The following is a 24386-nucleotide window of genomic DNA, read 5'->3' as shown; positions in this document are numbered from 1 at the left end:
TTTGAAGCGCTCCCCCTCCATCTCTGGGGATCTTGTTTCACCTTGCCCCTCTGTCTTGTATGATTTTGCCCACTCATTCTTGAACACCTACACATGCATGTATTTGAAGCCAAGTACCACAGGATAATGAATTCTGCATAGTTAACGGGATCCCTGTGATTTATGGCTACTAATGTTTTATAGTTAATTAAAAATATATATGGTCCTACATATTACATAGATAGAAAAATATCACAACTAATGTGATTATTGTGATTCCACACCTCACACGTTTAGAAGAGTCCCATCTCTGTGATATTGTAGAACAACTTCTGTAATAAGTTGTAGTAAATGACAAGCATCTAGATGTAAGCCCGTTTCATAGTTGATTTTCCTTAGAAGTTATTCTTCGTAGATATTCTTCAGAAATTAACTCTCTAGAATGAACCATAATCAGCGTGTAGCTGAATGGAATCTTAGTATTCTAAAGGAGCAAACGCTGTGTTATTTGGACATACCTCTTATTTACAAATCAACATTGACATAGGAAGCAAGCCAGTCCATTAGCCTTGGCGGGCAAAATGCTCTCTAAACATACTGACAACATACTCTTCTTAAGAAAAACGATCCCCCATAATTATTACAACTTATTACAGAAGCTGTTCTACAATATCACAAGGATGGGACTTTTTGTGATACAGGATCACGTTATTAGTTGTGATTGTCTCTTTGCAGCACACAGCCGTGTCTCCAGCCTGGGTGCTGGGGCTCAGCCTCTCTCCCGCGTTTGGATTTGAAACCACAGGGTTTTCCTGGTTGCCTTGGTGAGGGGTCAAAGGTGCTTGTCCAGAATACTGATTGGCGTTTGTTTATTAAAACGTTTATACCCCGCCTTTCCTTGTGGTTCAAGGTGGCTTACAGTAAGTTAAGACATCGCCAGCTTAGAAATCTTGAAGCTATGGGGGGAAATTGGTTTTTCCCCCTGGGTCCCTGCCCCCAGGAAAAAATGAAAATGTTTGGATTTTTTTTTAAAAAAATCAATATTAGTACTCTTTACAGATCGAAAGTCACATTGTTTCCCTGGGAACATAAAGTGCATTGTGCATAAATTGGCTTGGCATAAAAGTACCATGTTTGATATATTAAAAGTACAGCTTATGCAGAAAATAACAACAAATTGAATTTACTTTTTACTTTTAATTAAAAAAAAAAAAATGGAACGACAAGGTCCTGAAATGTAAAAGAACATGTGAACTAAAGGAACTCCTTTGCTACCCCCCCTGATAAAAACCGAATTGTATCCTCAGTATTTTCTCAGTATTTGAATTGTATTCCAGCATTTACTTATCTTCAGTTGTACAGGAATTGCAATGATTTGATACTTTACATAGCCTTACATAAAAGTCTTCATATTACATAGTTTTTAGAAATAATATTGGAGGGTTAAATATATGAACACTTTGCCATAAACATGTTGTTTATCATTCTAAAAGAAAATATTCCATAATGGATTTCCCCCCATTTTTCTGGTGGGGGGATAGGAAAACCCCCCCCCCCATTTTACTGTCCCCCCCCCGGCCTTCTCTACTTTAACTAAATCCAGAAATAAAATAGCAAACTCCAAATCTCTTTCCTCCTCCCCACCTTAAGAGGCGTCAGTTCAAACCCCTGGCAAACAGGCAGGCCTTGCAGAGCCTCCAGAACAGGGGTGTCAAACTTGCGTCCCGGGGGCCGGATCAGGCCCCGGGAGGGCTTCTGTTAGGCCCACAGTGGAACTGGCTGTCTTCTGCTGCCTCTTCCAGTTCTGCTGCTGCTGTGTCATCCTAGCTTTGCAGCTTACAGATACACACCTGAACAGCATACACCAGATTGCGACAGCACAGACATTTTGATGCAGTAATTGAGAGCAAGAGGTGTCAGTTATCAGACACTGTTAAACAAAATATCACAAGAGTGCTAGTGTTTTAAGCATGCTTTTATTTTAAGTTAAAAAAACACCTTTGTCTTTGTGTCCTTTATAAAGTTTATATCTCTGCTACCTGGCATTACATTTTATGGCACACATGGCCCAGCCCAACAAGGTCTCGTTTAGGTCAGATCTGGCCCTCATAACAGATGAGTTCGACACCCCTGCTCCAGAAGATCTCTAAGGATCTCCATTACTCACTCTCACCTCTCCGGGGAACCCATTCCACAGAGCTGGAGCCCCTGATGGAGAAGGCCCAGGCGCTGGTCAGTGCCGGACTGGCCACCCTAAGTAGCAGTCTAGCCAAGAGCGGGCTGCCCGATGACCAGAGCTGGTGCGCAGGGACGTTATGGGACGTGCCCGTAAAAACACATTCAGGAGGGTAAACTGCTGTAATGAACACCACTGGGGGGAGGGCCCTCCCTTTGGACCAGAGGCTTCCAGTGCCCCAAATCAGCAATTCCTGAGAGAGGTGGGATCGTCTATGCAGTTACCTCCGATTCCTTGCGTACATACTGGTTATTTTCCAGCAATCCAAGCTCAAGTCAGGGGGTGGCGTAGCCAGTGTTGTCCTACTTCTCACGGAAATGACTTTTCTGTCCTAAGCATGTCCTCTTCTTGCTCCGTTTCTGGGTCGCCTGGATCGTGCAGGGCCAAGAAGACTCCAGCCGAGGGTCGGACAACTCCAGTTACGACGAAGCGCTGTCCCCCACATCTCCGGGACCCCTGTCCGTCCGGGCAGCTCACGGAGAACGAGACCTAACCGGTTCGAGTCTGATCCCGCCAACCACCGATCTTCACGGCATCAACCCGGTCTTCCTCTCCAGCAACCCCAGCCGCTGGAGCGTAGAGGAGGTATACGAGTTCATTGCGTCCTTGCAAGGTAAGGCTCCAGCACGCCCTCTGCCAAGATCTGGACCAGGGAAAGCAGGCTGGTCGGTCTCCATTTTATCATGCCCTTCAAGGGAACTCTGGACATGGTTTCCAGTCTCCCCCCCCCCCATTTTATCCTTACAGCCAGCCTGTTGGGGTAGAGAGAAGTATCCTAGGTGTAAAAGCATTGGCCCAGGGTCAGCCACTGCTTGTCCACTGGACAACCAGTTACATAGGTGCGAGCAAGGCTGAGAACCAGTTTGGTGTTGTGGTTAGGAGTGCGGACTCTAATCTGGGAGAACCGGGTTTGATTGCCCGCTCCTCCACGTGCAGCTGCTGGTGTAACTTCGGGTCAGTCTCAAGTTCTTTCAGAGCTGTTCTCTCAAGGGCAGTCCTCGAAAGAGCTCTCTCAGCCCCACCTACCTCACAGGATGTCTGTTGTGGGGAGGGGAAGGGAGAGGAGATTGTAAGCTGCTCTGAGACTCCTTCGGGTAGTGAAGGGTAGGTTGTAAATCCAATCCCTTCTATTCTGTTGGTAGCCTTCTGAAAATGGCATCCCTACCTTCTCAATTCCTGGCCTAGTGGCATTTACCCACTGACTTGGGGTTCCCCCCCCCCCTTTGTCCCACATCCCCCTTCCCCCATCTGTGTTATGATAATGCAACCGTATCATAGGGAACGGAGAAACATTTTGTACCCTTGGTAGTAGCAAATGCTAGGCTTACTTATTTGCTGGATTTGTACCCCCCTTTCCCCCCTAACGGGGACCCAAAGCAACATCTCCTCCATTTTATCTTCACAACAACCCTGCGGGGTGGGCTGGGCCGAGCGGGTGATTGGCCCGAGCGGGTGATTGGCCCGAGGTCACCCAGCAAGCTCCCATGGCAGTGTGGGGAATCAAACTCGGGTCTCCCAGATCCAAGTGGGGATACTCCCTGCACCATACAGACTAAGCACATCCGGTCCATGGCATCCTTTCCGCGGCCCTCCCAATGTGCTCCATTTCCTGCAGGCTGCCAGGAGATTGCAGAGGAGTTCCGCTCCCAGGAGATCGACGGCCAGGCCCTGCTCCTGCTGAAGGAGGAGCACCTCATGAGCGCCATGAACATCAAGCTGGGTCCCGCCCTCAAGATCTGTGCCAAGATCAACGTCCTCAAAGAGACCTAACGACGCATGCCGCCAGTGCCGAGGCCGTTCCTTCAAGCTCTTGACACTGAATGGAAGGAAGGAGACCTCTCACGTCAGCCTGTGTCAGTGCCGTAGAGGGAAAGACCATCTTCCTAGGAGGCCTTGTTGAAACATCTCCCTCAAAGAACCATCTGTGCTGCCTGGACATTCTTTGGCCTCCGAACTGAGGACAAACGTGGCTACGAAGAGAGCATTTTCTTGTCATCGTCTCCGGAGGCTCCTCAGGGGAAGGGACAAGGAAGAGAAGTTGGCCTTCCCTCTTCTCAGAGCCGCATTTGAGCCCTCCTTTCTCCTCAGAACCATCAGGTTCCCAGGAAGGTTGCATATGGTTCATGCTTGGTTATTGGTCCAGCTTTTGTCTCATTGAAGGAAGGGAGTCGGCAGAATGGGAAGAACACCAAAAATGTTAAATGCCGCCTTTACTTTTCTCCCCACAGCTGGAAACCTCCAGTTCCCCGTGCTGGGCGGAGACTCTCCACAGGCATCCACTTCACACCCCGGTCAGGGGGGAGCCTTCCTCAGATAACCAGAGCACATCCAGTTGTGTGGTGTCAAGGGTGTTATGTATGTGTGGACACCTTTTTTAAAAAAAAACAACAAAAAAAACAGGTCTGTAGCACCACACCTATCTTCTGGGGTTAGGATCTACCCTTTCGAGATCCAAAGAAAAACGGAAGCGTGCCGTGGCACCGGCTGCTTTGTCTAGCATTTTACACCCACCCCCCCTTTTGTATCTTGTCCTCCCCCCACCCAAGAGAGCATATGAGACAGAACTTCTGCAAGCAAGTTTGTATCCTCTATCAGAGGCCTGTTTTATTTTTGTTTGACAGAAATATTCCCTCAGTAAAAAGAACGCTTCGGAAAAATAAGCCGCTCGTCCTCATTCTGTTGACACGTTACACGATGATGGTGGGGGTTTTTTAATACCGCGCGTTTCCCCCGAGGAGTCTCAAAGAGTGGTTTACGGTCACATTCACATTCCCTCCCCACAGATGGCACTGTGAGGTAAACGGGGCTGAGAGAGTTCTGAGAGAACTGCGATGAAGCTAGTGCAGGTCTCTCCGCAGTCAGAGAGAAGCTTCCAGCACCTTTGGCTTCCACTAACTTCAGAAGGCACTCTTGAGACTGATGCGCAGCTGAGCCAGAACACTTACCACATTGCAGGGCACGTTCAAGCGGCATAGCCCTGCCAAAGACGGCACCTTTAGCTTTTTGCTTTGATCAAACAACTTGAATAGGTGTGCCCATCATCGTTTCCATAATCTGTATGGGATGAGAGACTAAAGAGTGGAACAGGCTTCCTTGGGAGGTGGTGGGCTCTCCTCCTTTGGTTGTTTTCGAACAGAGGCTAGATGGCCATCTGACAGCCATGCCGATTCTGTGGACTCAGGCAGATCACGAGAGGGGAGGGGAGGGCAGGGAGGGGTGCCTCGGCGCTTAGTTCTCGTGGCCCTTTCTGACACTCCCAGCGAAATGCCAATCGCCACTTTGGGGTCAGGAAGCGATTCTTCCGGGCCAGAGGGGTTTTTTTTTTGTCATCTTCTGGACACGGAGCAGGGGTCACTGGGTGTGTGTGGGGCCGGAGGTATTTGTGAGTCTCCTGCACTGTGCAAGGGGTGGTGGTGGACTAGATCTCCCCTTCCAACTCTACGATTCTAATGACGTGGCAGGGAAGTGGCAAAGGCTACAGCTGCTTGCTAGCTTAGCAGAGGATGTGGAGTATTCTGGTGGAAAAGTGCCACAAAGCCTTAGCTCACATGGCAATGGCAATTGCGCTTGGGGGCTTTCAAAGCAAGAGCCGAACAGCCGTGGCTTGCCATTGCCTGCCTCTGTGCCGTGACCCTGGACTCCCTTGGCATTAGTCTCCCACTCAGGTCCTAACTGGGGCCAACCCTGCTTAACTTCTGAGATTTGACGAGAGCTGCCTAGCCTGGGTCATCCGGGTCAGGGCCCTGGGCTCCCTGGTAATTCTCCAAGAGCTTAAGATGTAATCTGACTTGACAGGAGGTGTGCCAGCTCTCTAGAAAAAAGAACAGGTTAAGCATCTCTGCAGTTGAAAAGTAAACTGTAATGCGATCAGACTGAGATCTGCTCATATAACTTCAAATAAAGATCCATTGGTCCTCATCATAAGGAAGTTTAAAACAAAGGTACATTTATACACTGCAGAGATATGCTGTGTTTTATCATCTTTATACAACTCCACCTACTTTTAGGGCAAAGACACCACTCTTTTTTTTAACACAGCGAAGGAGGCACATGTTACAGGAGCAAAGTACTATAATCTTTTTTAAAAATTCAGTAGTTGAATGTAGTATTTCCAGTTTTCTTCTACTGGGCCCAAGGTGATCGCTCTAGGAAACTGGATCGGGCTTTCTGCTTTACAGGATAGTCCTTGCAAATTCTCTTGGCCTCGCAGAATGGAATATTAAATTGTAGCCCATTTCTACTAGTGATTTCGAGAGAGAAGCATTTAGGTGACAAGTTAACTTAGCGCCCACCCTGAGTTGTGCCTTAATCTACTACCCTCAGAAAAAAAGGCAGAAATTAGTGCTGGAATATTTTCAGTGGAATGGACTACAATGGGGGGGGGAGTGTATTGCCTCTTTATGTGTAGGTTAAATGCCGCCCCTGAACTGGTGTCCACACCTGCCGAATGGCCGGAGACCTCATCAGATATGAAGGTATTTTAATGGATCTCCTAGCTTCACTTTGCTTGACATGAACACTCCTGATACCAAAAGGATGTTCGATACCTTAAGCCACGCAGGTGATTAGCATCTCTTGTGTCCTCCGCCTTGTACTGTTAACCTGAATATCAAAGCTGGCTCTGATCTCCCCCCCCCCCCCCCCGCCCCGGGGATTGTATTAACCAGTACCTCCGAGTCCCAAGCTCTTTTAATTAACTTTCATACACACCTGCTTCGGGGCTTCCAAGCCATTTTTTTTTAATTTTAAAGTTTTTGTACAAAGTTTTCCGAACGCCACCATAAAAAAGTGACCACCGCACAGTGACTTCTGTTTCTTCCTGAAGCTGAGAGGCTTGACCGTCGAGGCTGCTGGGGGGGCCTGCTCTTCCACCCTTCCGGTTTTAGTCACTGAAGGGCAGATCTGTCCCCCTTGCCCTGCTGGGAGAACATCAACTGGAGGAGCAGTGTGTGGGGGTGATACCCCTGCCGATGGAAGCTGGTGCTGCTGAGAGAGTCCGGGCATCCTCGGACGCGGCGTGAACAGTGTCAGCCTGGCTCTGGCGGCACTGAGACGCTTCCCTCCAGTAAGGTAAGAGCCCCCTCCCTCCTCCCGCCAGTGGTCAAAGGAAGCCCACCACCAAAACGGTAAGACCCTGCCTGTCCCATCCCACCGAAAAAGCAAACGCAGGCACAGATCAGACTTGACATCTCAGCTGAAGAATATGGAGCACGAACAGCTGAGATGGACCGGGAGTGCACGATAATTTTCTCAGCTGTTGTAAACAAGACTGGTAGAGACGCACCTCTCCTTGCGGTTCTACACCTTCGGTTAATGTTTTCTAGGAGGACCTCGGCCATAAGCAACCAGAAAAGACTCCGGCTTTCTTTTAATGGTCTTGGGGGCTCCACGCTTCAGTTATTACCTCTCCCCCCGCGTAACTGAACTGGCCCCGACTGGTGTTTGACAGCATTTCTTCCCTACGCGCTTCAGCCTCTGCCACTATCGCATTTACGATTAAAGCTCAATGACCCGTCTTTCTAATAAAGCTTTCAAAGGGAATGGGGATTGATCCAAGGGAGGAATTAGTGCCGTACCAAAACTGCTTCAGGAAGGGGACTCTCTCCTTTTAACCCCTTTGACAAATAATGTCTCCCTGCTTCCATTCAGCCTGCTTAATGAAATCAAACACAGTGCCATCCAGGGGCCGCAAGAACCTTCTGAAGTCTAGGCTTTGGTTCAAAAGTGGGGAAGAGAAGGTCCTTCATGTTAAGTTTGGCTACTGCCCACCCAGGAGAGTGAAAATGCTGGAGAGAGCTCCCTGAAGTTACACCGGAGAAGTACAAAACAAGCTTTGCTTATGCCATTGCTAGACAGATCAGGGGAGAAAAAATTACAGTTGAATAATTCAAAATAGAAAATCCAGTGTTTTGTAGGACAAGACCTATAGAAAAATGGGGAGACATTACTTAAATGCAAGCAGCTCTCCCCAAACTCCCATCCACCAGGCGACTTCCGTGAAGGTGAACCCCCCGGTGTCTGTAGTCAGACTTCCGAGGATTTCCCCAGCGGTGGAGAGGGATCTCAGCCTCGGGAGGCGGCGAAAGTCCAGAGAAGCATTTTTGCTGCAGTGAGTTCTGGTCGGGCTTCCCTCACCCTACAGCTCTTCGCTCATAAGGGGTCCCCCCCTGCCTCCAGCGGATTGATTCAGATAAAGGAAGGAGATGGGGAAAAGAAAAAACCCAGGGCAGCCAGAGTTGAAAGCAAGCAGCTTAAGAGGTGAGAGGCAGAGATGAGGGGCAAGAGAAGTGGCCGGGTTAACACCTGCTTATGGGCACACCGAGGGCAGGGAACGGAGGAAGGCAATTCACATGGGGAGCAAGTGGTCGTCCCGCTCTTCAGGTTCCTCACTGAGCTGGTCGTCCCCGACGCCACGGTACGCGGTGGGCACGTTCCGAGGATTGGATCGGCACACGAAGTCACAGCCGTCCTGCAGACACGAGAGAACGTCATGCGGTCTCGGCGGTGGCGCAAAAACACTCCCTCTTTGGCCGATCTGTGCAGGTTTGTCTATCGCATTCAGAACTGGATACTCAAACCCTGCCACATCCTCCTAGAACAGCAGCTGTCTCCCCAGTCTTCAAGGGACCACAAAGCACACAGACGCCAAACACCAAGAAAGACTGCTGTCCTACCTATAAGATGGCTGAAAGGGCCCGGATCCTTAAATTGGGACTGCTAGCAATCAATGCAAAGTGTTAGAAAGCGTGAGACACTCAAATTTAGGCTATTTCTATGAAATGGATTTTCCCCAGTGCCATCAAGCCTTTAGAAACTGAAGTGGTGTTTTCGGGGTGAAAGCTGCCTCTCCCACAGACATCGGCCCCTCATTTGAGCATCTGGCCCTCGTCTCCCAACAGGCACAAAGTGGGAGGTCCTCCAGGGAGGGAGAGGCAGTTCAGAGTGCCCACGGGGAGGGGGGGGTTGCTGTAGCCATTTGGCAAAGCCTTTCCTGCTGTGAAAAGCTCTGTCACTGAAGACAGTGGGACAGGAATTTATGAGCTGCAGGGAGAAAGGGTTCTCACAGTCATATGCTTTCCTTCGGAGGGGCCATGGCTCAGTGGTAGAGCCTCTGCTTGGCATGCAGAAGGTCCCAGGTTCAATCCCCGGCAACTCCTATTCTATCAGACCCGCAGCGGAACTGGCTGTCTTCTGCTTCTTCTTCCAGCTCCGCTGCCGCTGCCTCATCATAGGTTTGGAGCTTACAGATACACACCTGAACAGCATACTCAGGATTGCAACAGCACAGACATTTTGATGCAATAATCCAGAGCAAGAGGTGTCAGTTATCAGACACTGTTCAATAAGCAAAATATTGTAACAGTGCTGATGTTTTAAGTATGTTTTTAAGTTAAAAAAACCCTTTGTGTTTGTGTCTTTTATAAAGCTTATATCTCTGCTACCTGGCAATACATTTTATGACACACATGGCCCAGCCCAACAAGGTCTCATTTATGTCAGATCTGACCCTCATAACAAATGAGTTCGACACCCCGCTTTAAAGCTTCCCCAGCAGCTTCTCTTCTGTGAGGAGGAGGCCGTTCACCCTTGCTTGGGATGGGAAAACAGCAGCCCCAGGACCCTTTCCTCTCTGCCTTTCCTCTCGGACTGACTCGTGCATTCGCACCCTTGGCTCAGGATAGGAAAGGTGCACACTGCCGGTCCTTTCCCCTTGTCTCAAAACTGCCACTTAAGCAGGGGGAGACTGTAGCATCTTCCTCAGCATGGAGGAACTGCACGGGGCGGAGGACGAGGGCTTTTGCTTTCAGGAGACAAAAAGATTTTCCCCAGCTGAGTTCTGCAGACCTACTCTGAAGTGTTGAACAAGCAGCCGGTGGTTTTTTTAAAGAAATGGGGCAGAACTACCCACACTCCCTGGAGACTTCTTAGAAGGAAGCAAGGCGAGAGCAGGTAATAGGGATGTGCATTCGGTTCGTCTGAACTGAATGCACCCCCGAAAATGGCCCATTTGTAACTTTTCCCCCCACCATAGAGAACAATGGAGGGAATAGGGGCAACCTGTTTGGGGCCCGTAGAATTGGACCCCCTGGTCCAATGTTCTTGAAACTTGGTGGGTATCTTGGGGAGAGGCTCCAGCAGCTACCCTGTGAGTTTGGAGCCTCTCCCTTGAACCCCCTCCCCTCCAGCCCCCAGAACATACCCTATGTTTTTGTCATTGACCTCAATGGCCCATAGGATATAATGGGGCGATATTGACATTGGCCTGGCCTAAAGACTCCAGAATCGGCTCCTACTGCCGAAATTGACATGCAGGAGTCTTTCTGCCGGCCGAAATTGATTCTTCCTGATTTGGCCGAATCCGAATCGGGCCGGATTCCCCCCCCACACACACACACCCCTAACAGGTAATCATGCAGAGTCTGCTGTTGGTGGGCACTTTTGGCTCACAGGGCTTTAGCTGCACACAGGCTTGTAAAGCTTGACCCATGTTGTGGATCCACCTTCCACAAGAGGCCGCTTTAGTTGTTCCCCAAGCTCTCGACCAAAGCAGCTCCCAGGAATGACGCCTGCCCGCCCCTGCTGCTCCGCCATGTGGACGTCTCTGTGTTCACCACTTACTGCCACTAGGTTGCCCATGTCTTGCCAAAAAGCAAAATGGGGGAACTGCTCCATGCCTTTCGCTCCCACCACCAGACGCTGGTAGAGGAAGCCCCCAATGACGTATACTGCGACCAGGGAAGCAAACCTGGAAGAGAAGGTCAACATGTCAATGCGGCAGTCCAGCTATTTGAAGGTGGTGTGTATGAACGGGGGGGATGGGACGGCCAATCTAAATGGCACAAAATGCAAGTTGCAGACCCCAACGCTATGACACCCCCCCCCCCCAAGAATCTTCACTGAAAGAAGTCAAAACTTCACGGTTGCAGAGAAAACTTTGAAAGCACAGAGGTGTCACCTGTTTAGAAATTACGCAGGAGGCTGATTGGTTTACTGATCTCATGAGTGATGGAAGGTTTCCATTTTCGGCTATACACTGACACACACACACACACCCCAAATCCTCCCAACATCTAAATTCTGGAAGGAAAGCCCGTCACGCTGCCAAAAAGTACCTCTCAGTTTACAGCCATTGGAAAACTTAGGGTGCCTGAAAGATTTCACACTCTTAGGCAGCTGCATGCATCTAAAACACAGGGGCAAGAAGAGGATGCCGACACCAGTCCTCTTTTTTTTTACAGAAAAGGGGAAATGGAGCAAAAGTGAGTTAGGATTCCCACGTCTGATCCAACCTGAGCTTGATGCTGCAGGACCAAGAGAATCCATCATCATCCCTGAACCTTACACTGGCCTCTCTTGGGGGAAAAAATTGCTTTTACCTCTGTAGCTTGAGCCAGAGAAAGCTCAGGCGCTTTGATGAATTCATCCATGCTACTATCTTAGCGTCGCTTTCAGTTGCAGGGTCTGGCGGCATTTCCAGGCTCCACGGAATCGCATTCATCGAAAGAAGGAAACAGCTTGGAAACACTCAGTACGAAGTGGCCCGAGGCAACCACTGCAAGGTCTGTGGCCCATCAGTAGAAGGTGCTTAGCTCTGACCTCCCCTCCGCCCCCCAATGCTTTTTAAGGGTTAGAAAACAGAAGATCCTCTCACTTCCATTCTATCCTGTTCTGTCTCCTCCTGTGGACTCCAGAGCCCTCGGGCCTTTCTCTGTCTCCTGCTTCCCAGGTGAGCATCAGGAGAAAAGTCCTAATGGCAAAAGCAGTCTGAGGCTGGAACTGGGGAGAGATCTTCAAGCGGAGGCTGGGGAGCCACCAGATGGAAATACTCTTAACTTTGGATTTCCTGTACCAAGCAGGGAGTTGGACGAGGTGGCCAATCGGGCTCCTTTCGACCTTACGATTCTACAGCTGTTCTCTACATGAGAACTGAAGTCCGCAGAAATGCAAATGTACCGTAATTCGAATCAAGTTTGTTCAAACGTGCCTGGTGTGCAAACAGTACGCAGGGTCTGAAACGTGGGAAGGGGAGAGCCGCTGGGGTGAACTCACGTGATCAGCAGGATGGAACCCACGCTGAGGTGTGAGTCCACAGGAGGGCAGGCCACGCTGCTCTCCATCTCGAAAAGGTAGAAACATTCCTCTTCCTTCTCCCGCTCCTCTGCCACCATGGTGAAGGGCCCCTGTGTTGAGAGAAGAGAAGCCGTAACAGCAGCTTGGCAGAAGCACCAGTCTTAACCCTCCAGACGAGAGCAGAAGAATTCAGCTGTGCCCAGAGTTCTACGCTGGCCACTGTCTGGGCTGTGCCACCAGAGGCCTACTAGGCCCAGGGAGCCTGGCTAGCAGTAGGTGAGGCTGGGCCTAGAACTCCCAGAAGCCCCTGAGAGCTTTTGGAGCCAAAATTGACCAACCGGAAAAGAAGAGGGCTTAGAATAAAAGATCTGGAACAGCAGGGAAAGCTGCTCTTTCTTCCAAGAGGGCAGAGCTAGAAGGAAGGCCGCTGTAGGGAAGAGACCCTCATCCTGAGAGAAGGGGGAGTAGTTTAGTGCCACTTGAGATAGTGAGCTAGGGACAGTATATATTTAAATGCGTTAGGGCATTTGATTTCTTTTCTTTTCACCCACTTACTGTTATATTTCTGCACCTTGTTGTTTGACGTCCTATAAAATAAACTATTTTCATTGTTCACTCTGCCTGGTCCTAACACTTATTATTTGGCCAAAAGGGAGGTCTAAAGGTCTTGGGAGGGAGCTCTGGGCCTTCTCAAGGGAGCCTGGAACCAGAGTGGTGGCAGCGTCAGGTGACACCCCACCTGAGCCGTGACACCCCACGTTGGGAAGGAGTGCTCACGAGAGCCACAGGTGGCATGTCAAAGAGTCATATGTGGCTCTTGAGGAACACTTCCTCCTATGTGCAGGGTACTTTTCAAAGAGTCCCCCTCCACCCAAGTATTCAGAAGATGTACAATCCCCCACAGAACTACATTGTGTTCCTTTTCTGAATGCAAAGTTCACCTGTTAAATAGTATGGGGTCAGAATTTCAGAATTTATTACGGTCGCTGGACCAGCCATATATTTCTAATAAAAGTTTTTACGAAATACAGAATACAAAATATACAAAAATCAAAGATTAGAATTTAAAACCTAATTAAAATACAGTTTCCGTAACCTCAGTATCAGTGCACGAAATCTAGCTACTTGATAAGTGATCTTAGAGTTCTTATCAGAAAAAAGGCAGTCAAGCCTGGCTTTGTGCAACCGGGAATCTTACCCAGCAATAAATGATCCCAAACCAGCCTCCTTATAATATGGGCAACTAAAGAACATATGTCCAATGGACCTGACCTCCCTTGATTGGCTTGTACATAACCTTTCTAGGTTTTCTTATACCTAAACAGTATGGAGTGCAATCCAAGCAGTAGATGGCAACTGAGGAGCAATGCCTATTCACAGGCTAGATTTGTCTGAAAAGCTCCTGGATCTGTACTGCTTCCAAAGCCACCCTCTCCCCCGGTATCTACTCACTGTAAGCATCTTCCGGTTGCAGGTGATCATGACCATGGCTTTCCTTTTCTCGTTCCCACAGTGGCTGCCGTAGCTTTCCCCCCCTTTGTAGATCAGCAGAATCCATTCAGCTGCCAAGACAGAAACACGGGAGTTGCCAGTGAGGCATGGGCGGGCTTGTGGGACAACGGAGAGAGGCTGCTGAGGAATGAGGATGCCTTACTTCCACTAGCGACGTGAGTCTCATTGATTCGTCCCACCACCGTGGTTTTCTTGCTTTTCTCGTCCACCTGCACCAGGCCGGAATACTCCCCACCAGTAGGAGTTTCTCGACACACTCTGAAAGTGTATGTGTATTGTTCCCTTTCATTTTCGATATTTGTTGTAAAACTGCAAGACATCAGGAAGAGAGAAGAGCTGCACCAACGGTCAGGGCTTTCCCCACTCGAAAAATCACGAGACTGAGCCGCTGCTTCATGTGATTGCCATCAATCCTATTTGTACAAAATCAGCTAGGGTTGTTGGAGGGGAACCCTTAAGATGAACAACTCCTGACTGGAGACAACCGCGCATGCTGGTACAACACTGTCAGCTGCAGCCACCGTACCTGTAGTTGGCCAGCGGCTCCAACCTCTTCAGCAGGGCAACTTCCCTCTTGGATTCACTGCCTTTCACCCCCACCAGGTCGCACTCCTTCTCACCTGCCGCTGCAGTGGTCACGAGGGCGAGCAGCATGGCAGGAAGGCAGGTGTGAGCCAGGGACATCCTCCCACCCAGGAACATTCTAGTTCAGGAAGAGGAAGACGAGAGAACAAATGAAGAAGAAGAGATTGGATTTATACCCCGCCCTTCACTACCCAAAGGTGTCTCAGAGCAGCTTACAAACTCCTTCCCCTTCCCCTCTGCACAACAGACACCCTGTGAGGTAAGTGGGGCTGAGAGAGCTCTGAGAGAAACTGCTCTTATTCATGGAAAGCTCTTATCAGAACTATGGCTTGCCCAAGGTCATCCAGCCAGGTGCAAGTGGAGGAGTGGGGAATCAAACCTGGTTCTCCCAGATTAGAGTCCACTACACCAAACTGCTGACAAATGGTTAATGTTTCTTCCTGAGATGTGAGACTTGGACCCCAGAGATGACTAAATAGTTAATGTCCAGCCCCTTAATAGATACACAAGAAACTTTGGAGATCATCTTGGGAGATGGTCCCATGGTTTTGTATAAGGCAGAAACGACCAAGGAAACGGGAACATTAAGGGCCTAATACAAGCCACCCCCTTGAACTGTTCGCCATTGGAAGGAAAAGAGTTCACGGCTTGAGGAGTGGTCTGGAACACGCTCACCAGGGCATACCTACGAAGGCAACTGTTAGGAACCAAGAGGTTCAAGTCCAGGAGCGCCTTAAAAACCAAAAATGGGGGGGGGGGGGGGGGAGAAATATGAGTTTTCCAGAGTCTAACTCACTTTGTCAGATGCAAGTAGGGACACCCGGGCAGGACGCCTTCTTTTACCAATGTCATGTAAAGAGCTTGCAAACCTTTCGCGAAAGGCGTTCCTTTCAAATGCCCAGGGACCCAGAAAGGAGTTGTCTTCTCTCCCCTGCCCCTGAAAGTGATTCACAGCTGTTGAGCAGCACGAGATAGCAACAGCCTGAATATACTAAGCAAGACAATGACGGGGGATGACAAGGAAGGGGCCCTTCGGACGAGAGAGAAGCCAGCAGCCGAGCCAGGGAGCGATCTGCCAGAAGCAGTTTAACGGCACAGCAAAGGAAACAAGGAACAAGGATTGCTCTCTCAGCCTTCCTCCCTTCAGGCTTCGTTGCCCAGGTGTGACAGGCCCCGCCCTGACCCGAGGTTTGTGCTGGGCAGGTTAAACGGGAAGTCGTCAAAAGTAGTCTCTCTTCTGAGGAAGTTGCAGCTGCCGTACCGGAAAACCCAACTGCCCGTCTCACAGACCCACCCGCCACCTCGTCTGCACCGTCAACCTCTCTGGCAGGGAGACTTTTTTTCCCCAGAGGGAGTGCCTGAAGAACAATTTGGGGGCACCGTCTCTCTGTCACAAGTGTGCTTCGGCTGAGATGGATCTAGTTTGGTCAGCTGGCGTGCAGATTTCGTTGGCAGCAGAAGAGGAGGAAAAGAGATTGGATTTACACCCTGCCCTTCACTACCCGAAGGAGTCTCAGAGCGGCTTACAAACTCCTTTCCCTTCTCTTCCCCTCCCCACAACAGACACCCTGTATGGGGCTGAAAGAGCTCTTTTGAGAACAGCTCCGAAATACCTTGTAATTGATCCAAGGTCACACCAGCAGCTGCATCTGGAGGAGGAGGGTATCAAACCTGGTTCCCCAGATTAGAGTCCATGCTCCTAACTACTATACCAAACTGGCTCTCAATACTGAAGAGTTGCTGCAATATGCGGTGGCCATCGGCTCAAATGACTTGTACATAGTAAAGTAAAGGTAAAGATTCGAGTCCAACTCTAGGGTTGCGGTGCTCATCTCCATTTCAAAGCCGAAGAGCCAGCGCTGTCCGAAGACGTTTCCGTGGTCATGTGGCCGGCATGACTAAACACCAAGGTGCACTGAACGCTGTTACCTTCCCACCGAAGTGGTACCTATTTATCTACTTGCAATTTCTTGCTTTCGAACTGCTAGGTTGGCAGGAGCTGGAACTAGAGACGGGAGCTCACTCCATCATGCGGCAACTCAGGTCTCGAACTGCTGAACTACTGACCTTCCACAGCCTGCAGTTCAGCGTCTTAACCACTTCAGCCGCCACAGCTCCTTTGTACATAGAAAACAATTAGGCAAATCCGTGGAGGAGGAGAAGTCTCTCTGGTGCAGTTTTTCAGAAGCACAACTCCAAGTGCCAAAGGCTCTGAACGTTCCGGAAGCTTTAGGAATGTGGAACTCAGTCAAAGAGCCCTCCTTGGGGCTGAAGCTTCAGAGAACATGGTGGCAGCATCGCCATAGCACTTTAACGGTAGTTCCCACCAGTGGAGGATTCAATGCTGCACATTCACTGTTGGGCATTCTTACCCTGTGGAATCCGGAACTATTTGTCCTACCAATGTGCAAATGATTCAGGGCAAGAGCAAATGTTTAATGTTTCCAAGGCATGCAGAAAAACAGATGCAGTGATCTGCTAGCAGTGGTTCTCACCTTTTCCATATGGTGACCCACATGTCCAAGCTCACTTGGCTGGCTGACCCAATTCCCCCCCCCCAAAAAAAAACCCATGACTTTCCCACCCATCTAATTCAGCATTCCATTTTCTACAGTGGCTAACCCAGGTTTTTGCCCCACTGTGAACCCCAAGCAAGTGGCATTCCGGCATACACAGCCTTTACATATCGAGGTTATGTTCCAACCTTTGACCACCCTCTCCTGCTTCATTACTCCCTCTAACCACCCCACCTTAAAATCCTAAGCAATTCACTCTAGTAACCATCAGGATACATTTTACTTCATTGAGATATATATATCTCACACACACACACACACATGTATATATGCAGGGAACAAATAATACCAACTAATATATGACACGGAAGATACTGTTGCCAGGGTCGGATCTTGGTTTGCAAAATACAAGCGGGAAAGGGAAAGGGCGGGGGCTCTGCCACTAGGAAAGGTTGTTCACAAACAACATTTGGGTCCAGACCCACAAGTTGGGGTACAGCAAAGGTCTAAAGCAGCTATAAATGAGTCTTGTGGCCTAAACCGTTGCCCCCGGTGCACTACAACTGCAGGATGTAGATGGTGCAAATATGAGACCGACATGTTTAAAAGGTTTTACTCAGCCTTGCAAAGAAGCCCACCTCCACTTGCATAGACTTCCAGTTTGCTAAAGTATTCCTGACTGTTCTTTGTGAATCTATCGCTTCTGAGATGTTCCATTCTAAAATGTGGAAGTTGACTGCTGTGTTACAAACTGTATAAAAACACCTCCAGGGAGCAGAAAATGCACACGGCAATTCCCATGGGAACTACTAAAAGAGAAGATCAAACAATGAGGCACTGGGAAGAGGTGAGTAGCTAATTGCTGGTTTTGCAACAGGCTTTATGGCGGGATCTGCAGTAGCCCAAGTGGCTGTGATGACTTGTGCTTTTAGTCCTGGGTCTCAAGAAGAGGATGTGAAACCACTTCTTGGTTTGAAAAATGCCTTCCTTTCTGAATACTCAGTGTGTGTCGGCAAGAACTACTAGTTTACCATGTCTCCAAACTATCAGACTACCCTGCTAGAGTTAAGGACTTTTAAATCCCTTTTATGTAATTCCCTTCCAAACAAACAGGGCATGAAATTGTTCTGCTTCGGCCGGTGGCAGTCAAGGAAAGGGACGTAGTTCTCCAGTTCCTTAGTAGGGTGCAGTAAACTGCTTGCCTTGTAGGCCTACTCTATCATGCTCCAGAGAGAGTGAAGAATCAACAACTGAGAGAGCCAGCAGAATTCTTGTGAATCAGGCTCAAATGACACATCATGGCCGCAGGCCTATTAAAACCCACGTCTGCCTTGGGTTCAACCGTTACCCCTGTCGTGAACTCACCGGGTGTGCTGCAGTCAGTGATTTATTTTCAATTTTATTTCGTTTATATCCCCTTCCTCTACAATGGAGACCCAAAGTGGCTTACAACGTCATCCCCTTTTCCATTTTATCCTTGTGACAACCCCGTGAGGTGAGGCGGAGTCTGCGCAGCTGGCCCAAGGTCACCCAGTGAGCTTCCACGGCAGAGTGGGGATTAGAACCCGGGCTTCCCAGGCCCAAATCGGGCACTGTAGCCACTAGGATGGCAACCACAACGCTACTCTGGTTCACCATGACCCAAACCCATTAATTCTACAAAGCCCACCAGCAGAGATACGGCTTTTGATAAAGCAACAGGGAGAGCCTCCCAAAACCTCCATTTCAACAACCAGAAAAGTAGCAAAGAAAAGGGACAAAGAGGTAAAATTCGCAAGGCAGGGATGCAAGCCTGCCTGCTCTCCCTTTGGATTTGAGGCGCGACTTCAAGGCAAGTGTCTGGAATAAACACAAGTAAATCTGACCAGCCTGAGAGAGTTGCTGCAAATGTTGCCCAGGCAGCAGAGATCAGTGCCCTCCGGGGGAAAAACAACCTGGCTGCTTTAGACCCCCAAACCCCACCTCCCTCAGGGTCACCAGCTCCAAATCTCCAGGAATTCCCCCAACCTGGAGTTGGCAACCAGACCCCAGTTGCTTCCCCACCCCAGGCCCTTCCCTCCATGCCTGCGCAGAAGGGCCAGCAGTCACGTGAGCGCTCACCTGAGGCTGTGGCGATCGCGCTCCCCCCCCGTCGGGTGACGTCACAGCCTTAGCGAGAGACCGGCCGGCGGCTGATTAAGAAAGCCTCAGAAATCGGCATACTGCGCCGCTCAGCGGGAAGACAGCGGGCAGCTCTCGTCAGCGGCTGACACGGAAAAGGTGCGGAGGCCGCCCGACAGAAGCGCTCCGCAGCCGGCCACAACGCCTTTCTCCTCTGAGGCGCCCCGTGCACCGGAAGCAGGAAGCGCCTCGGACTCCGGAAGCACTTCCTCCAATCCCGGGGAAGCACCGCCCTGCCGGTCCCGCGCGCTGCCGCCGGTTGCCCAATGAGAATGCCGTCCGAGAAAGGCGGGCCTTCTTGGCGGCCGTCGCCCTGAGGCCCAATCCCCTCCCGGTCACGTGGCTTCTCTGTCTAATAAGAAGGGTCAGAGGGCGCACGGCTTTTGATGTTGCGCAGGCGCAGATTCCCTTCCAGGCGCCTTCTGGTTGGGCAGGTGTTCCCGGGGAAGGGGGTCTCCTGTGGCTTTTCCTGGTGTGGGTACAAGGAGGGGGGGAGGGGAACAGGATTCCTCCCCTTCTTTCTTCTTGACAGCAACCCTGGGAGTACGGATGCCAACCTCCAGGTGGGACCTGGGGATCCCCTGGAGTAACAGCTCATCGCCAGGCAACAGAGATCTGTTCCCCTGGGAGAGTATGGCTGCTTAGGAGGGTGGAGTCTGTGGCATTGTAGGCCACTGCTATCCCTGTCCTCCCCAGACCCCATCTCCCAATCTGCAGGGTTTCCCAACCTGGATCTGCCAACCCTACGCCCCCCTTCCCTTGCCAGTGGTGGGGGTGGGGTGGGGGGAGAAGATATGGCAGCCCTCTGGTGTAGTGGTTGAGTGCGCAGACTCTAGTCTGGGAGAACCAGGTTTGATTCCCCACTCCTCCACTTGCACCTGCTGGATCACCTTGGGCAAGTAGTTCTGATAAAAACTGTTCTTGAAAAAAGAGCAGTTTCTGTCAAAGCTCTCTCAACCCCACCCACCTCACAAGGATGTATGTTGTGGGGAGGGAAAGGAGTTAGTAAGCTGCTCTGAGACTTCCAGTGAAGAGCGGGGTATAAATCCAATCTCTTCTTCTTCTTCTTCTTCTTCTTCTACCTGTGAGGCAGATCAGGCCCATGAGATTGTGTGACAGGGCCAAGTTCACCCAGTAAGCATAAGAACATGAGAAGAGCCCTGCTGGATCAGACCAATGGTCTACCTCAGTGATGGCGAACCTTTTTGAGACTGAGTGCCCAAACTGCGACCCCAAACCCACTTATTTATCGCAAAGTGCCAACACGGCAATTTAACCTGAATTTGGTTTTACTTTAGAAAAAACAACTCATACATTAATTTAAGATTATGCAAACATCGTAAGGAAAGCTATCCCAAATGCTTTCATTTACTTAAAATTATTTGACAGAGAATTCGACACTTTAATGATGGTCTGGGCCTGGCTGGGGCGATGGCATGTGTGCCCACAGAGAGGGCTCTGAGTGCCACCTCTGGCACCCATGCCATAGGTTCGCCACCACTGGTCTAGCTAGTCCAGCCTCCTATCTCACACAGTGGTCAATCAGTTTCTCTGGAGGGCCAGCAACAGGGCACAGAGGCCGAGGCCTTCCCCTGATGTAGTTCCCTGGCTCTGGGATTCAAAGGTTTAGTGCAGGGGTGTCAAACATGTTGCCCGGGGGCCAGATCAGACCCCCGGAGGGCTTCCATCAGGCCCGCAGTGGAACTGGCCATCTCCTGCTTCCAGTTCTGCTGCTGCTGCATCATAGCTTGCTTTGCCATTTCATGTTTTAACCTGGGTCCTAGACTCAGAACTCTAGCATGAGATTTCTGTGGTGAATGTCAATAAATCAAAAGTAGGTTTGCAGCTTACAAAGCTAATGTTTTAAGCATGTTTTTATTTTAAGATAAAAAAACCTTTGTGTTTGTGTCCTTTATAAAGTTTATATCCCCACTACGTGGCATTACATTTTATGACACTCATGGCCCGGCCCAAAAAGGTCGCATTTATGTTAGATCTGGCCCTCATACAAATGAATTCGACACCCCTGGTTTAGTACCTCTAAATGCGGAGGTTCCCCTCGGCCACCAGGGTTAGTAGCCACTGATAGATGTGTTCTCCATGAATCTATCCAGTCCCCTGGTAAAGCGGTTTATTCCTGTGGCCTTCACTACACCCTCTGGGAGCAAACTCCACGTTTTAGTCACTCTCTATGTAAGTAGTATTTCCGTGGCGGAGTGGGGACTCGAACCCAGGGGCCCTTGAGCCTAGCCTGGCACTAGAGCTGCTACCCTATGCTGGCGCCGAGGGGCCACTGTGTCGTCTCATCCTAAAACGGACTGGCATTTGGGTCCAGGGAGAGAGGTGTTGCCCGCATGTGGAGGGCCGAGGCTAGCCTTATCTCGGAAGCTGAGCCCTGGTCAGTCCAGGGAAATCCAAGGCCGCCATGCTGAGCCAGGCATTGGCAAACTATCTCTGTTCCGTCTGACGCTGAATCAACAACGCCTTCTGGACAGATTCAACGCATGCCCAAAGTAGAATTAAATCAATTTTATTCAGTTCCACATGCATTCAAAACTTCTTACTTACATCTTTTGTAATCTAATTCTGTTCACTGGCTTATGGTGAAAAGGATTGCGTTTTCCCACTCCTTGCCGTTTTGAGAACAAAGAAAACGGAAGAGAGTTGTAAACTCAGAAATCTTCCCGCCTCTGTGAGGAGTAAATTGCTGTTAATTAGCCAGTCAGGGATGCATTGGGATGCCTAACAAAAGACTACAATTCCCAGGGGCAAACTGCTCTTAAAGATATATGGCAGTTCTACTTAGCTACAGTTAAATGCTGACTGGGGCAGCACACTCCCCGCCTGGAATCCTACGGGTTCCACTACCCACATGCATTGCTAACAAACCTTACACCTATAACTATGCATAATCGGCATGCTACACTGCTAACTATGTTCAATACAAAATAAGACATGCAAAACTTGAGTCTTCAATCGAGTTCTTTGGTGCAGAGCAGGACCACCTCTGTGATTGGCCTGGTGAAAGTCTTGGTCGGCCAGGGGCGCTCCTGTGGGCCATCACGTGCGACGACTCTGACATCAATCTTGCGGACCAGTCCATCTTTGCCAGGCAAGGCCCGATCTACAAGTCCTATGGGCCACGAGTTGCGGGGTGCATCTTTCTCCCTCAGCAACACGACATCTCCTTCCTGCAGGTTAGGCTTGTCCTCTTCCCATTTGCGTCGCCTCTGTAAAGTTGGAAGATATTCTTGCTTCCAGCGCTTCCAGAAGGTGTTCACTAGGAGTTGAACTTGCCTCCACTGTTGTTTGAACATGTCTTTGGCCGCGAAGATCCCTTGAGGTGCTGGCCATTCGCCTGTCTTTAGTGTCAGCAAAGTTGCTGGTGTCAGGATGGTTGGGTTCTCAGGATCCAAGGATACTGGAACTAGAGGTCTTGCGTTGATGATGGCAGAGACTTCCGCTAGGAGAGTAGACAATGTCTCATGCGTGAGGGAAAGTGTTCCTGCCAGCATGGAATCTAGAATCCTGCGTGCGATGCCTATCATGCGCTCCCACGTGTCAGCAAGCTGCCAATATGTTTCCGTGTACTCTGTGTATGCTCTTGGAGTTCACTTGTCTCTGTGGATGCTCTTCTGTATCTCTAGTCTCTAGGTATGCGCTTGTTTGCTTTCACGTTCCCATGTATTCAGCAAAGCAAAGTTGCCCAACTGGCCAGATAACGTTTTGGCAGAAATGTACCAGGTAGGCCTGAACGCGGAAATCCGAGAGACGGTACTGAGGTCCATAGGCCCGGTTTCTCTGATAGCATGGATGCAAGAAGCCGAGAGTGCAGAAAATCGCCTGCATACACTGAGGCTGGACATTGCTGCAACCGGGGGAAGAGCAACCCCATCTCCCTTGAAACCTAAGCCGTCACGGCAACCGGACGCCCTGCGAGAACAACGGATGCGCCAAGGTTTGTGTCTAAAGTGCGGGGAGAGGGGCCACTTCGCTGCCGACTGCGGGCAGACCGTCCGGAAGGAAAAAGCCGATACTGGGAAAAGTCGCCTGGCCCACCCGCTGAAGAAAGCTATGGGGAAGCCGAAATTCGCCAAGACTTTGCGAGCCTCGCCAAAGGAAGACGAGGGAGAATCGAGCAGTGAGGAGCAGGAGCCGGCGGAAAATGACTCGGTCCTGCCGTATTGGTCCTGCCGTAAACGGTGCAGAGTGGCAGGACCCTTCCAGCGAGGCGCCAAAAGTGGTGAGCGAACCCCCCCTTCTTTGTGACTGTATCCATTTTAAACCCGTCCCTTGGAACTCATATTAGAGCGAAGGCTCTCCTGGACTCAGGGTGTGGGAGAGATTTAATAAGCCCCTCGGTGGTGGCTGGGCTGGAGGTGGGGGTGGTGAAGTTGAAAGACCCTATTATCTTCACCCAGATGGACGGGTCCCCAATGAAAGACCCGTGTATATACGAGACTATTCCCGTACTGATGGGGGCTGGAGATCACTGGGAATCTAGATCCTTTGTAGTGACCCCTGCAGCCTGTTTCCCGGTGGTGTTGGGAGCTCTTTGGCTGTACGGGCACGATCCTTACATCCTGTGGGAAGAAGGGAGGGTGCAATTCATAAGAACATAAGAGACGCCAATGTTGGATCAGGCCAAAGGCCCATCCAGTCCAACACTCTGTGTCACACAGTGGCCAGAAATACCAGTGCCATCAGGAGGTCCAGCAGTGGGGCCAGGACATTAGAAGCCCTCCCACTGTTGACCCCCCCAAGCACCAAGAAGACAGAGCATCACTTGCCCCAGAGCCCCTAGCTATACCTTGTGGCTAATAGCCACTGATGGACCTCTGCTCCATATGCTTATCTAATTCCCTTTTGAAGCCATCCATGCTTGTAGCACCCACCACTTCCTGTGGCAGTGAATTCCAAGTGTTAATCACTCTTTGGGTGAAGAAGGACGTCCTTTTATCCGTTCTAACCCGACTGCTCTGCAGTTTCATGGAGTGCCCACGAGTTCTTGTATTGTGAGAAAGGGAGAAAAGTACCTCTTTCTCTACCTGTTCTTTCCCATGCATAATCTTATAAACCTCGATCATGTCACCCCTCAGTCGTCTTTTCTCCAAGCTAAAGAGCCCTAAGCGCTTTAACCTTTCCTCATAGGGAAAGTGTTCCAACCCTTTTATCATTCGAGTTGCCCTTTTCTGCACTTTTCCCAAAGCTATAATATCCTTTTTAAGGTGTGGTGCCCAGAACTGCACACAGTATTCCAAATGAGGTCTCACCATTGATTTATATAGGGGCATGGATCACTGCCTTGTCGTGGCGAGGGGGCTTGC

General features: G+C 50.0%; 2 protein-coding genes across 2 annotated transcripts in view; one reads left to right on the top strand and one right to left on the bottom strand.

The window, feature by feature from the left end:
- Positions 1-4861, top strand: part of PHC1 (polyhomeotic homolog 1 (Drosophila)) — a 52009-nt gene extending 47148 nt beyond the window's left edge. Inside the window, exons 15-16 of the mRNA XM_015409798.1 lie at positions 2597-2828; positions 3831-4861. Of these exons, the coding sequence (XP_015265284.1) occupies positions 2597-2828; positions 3831-3985 (387 nt within the window). The 3' untranslated portion in view covers positions 3986-4861. The remainder of the gene's footprint in view (positions 1-2596; positions 2829-3830) is intronic.
- A 2075-nt stretch (positions 4862-6936) lies between these two features.
- M6PR (mannose-6-phosphate receptor (cation dependent)) lies at positions 6937-19241 on the bottom strand. Its single transcript, XM_015409944.1, has 7 exons — positions 19000-19241; positions 14325-14501; positions 13941-14107; positions 13739-13848; positions 12266-12396; positions 10835-10961; positions 6937-8684 (listed from the first exon to the last, which is right to left on the bottom strand). The coding sequence occupies exons 2-7, from the start codon at positions 14498-14500 to the stop codon at positions 8562-8564; spliced, it is 834 nt and encodes a 277-aa protein (XP_015265430.1). The 5' UTR covers position 14501; positions 19000-19241; the 3' UTR covers positions 6937-8561.
- Positions 19242-24386: the final 5145 nt, after the last annotated feature.

This window comes from Gekko japonicus, unplaced genomic scaffold, assembly GCF_001447785.1.
Source record: "Gekko japonicus isolate JY-2015 unplaced genomic scaffold, Gekko_japonicus_V1.1 scaffold170, whole genome shotgun sequence".
NCBI lineage: Eukaryota > Metazoa > Chordata > Lepidosauria > Squamata > Gekkonidae > Gekko > Gekko japonicus.
This window is presented reverse-complemented; position numbering and strand designations above follow the sequence as displayed.

Coding starts and splice junctions, on each gene's coding strand:
- M6PR (XM_015409944.1), bottom strand. CDS start 14,500: ATGTTCCTGGGTGGGAGGATGTCCCTGGCTCACACCTGCCTTCCTGCC. Junction 14,108..14,324: donor GAGCCGCTGGCCAACTACAG/GTACGGTGGCTG, acceptor GATGTCTTGCAG/TTTTACAACAAATATCGAAA. Junction 8,685..10,834: donor ACATGGGCAACCTAGTGGCA/GTAAGTGGTGAA, acceptor TCGTGTCTGCAG/GACGGCTGTGACTTCGTGTG.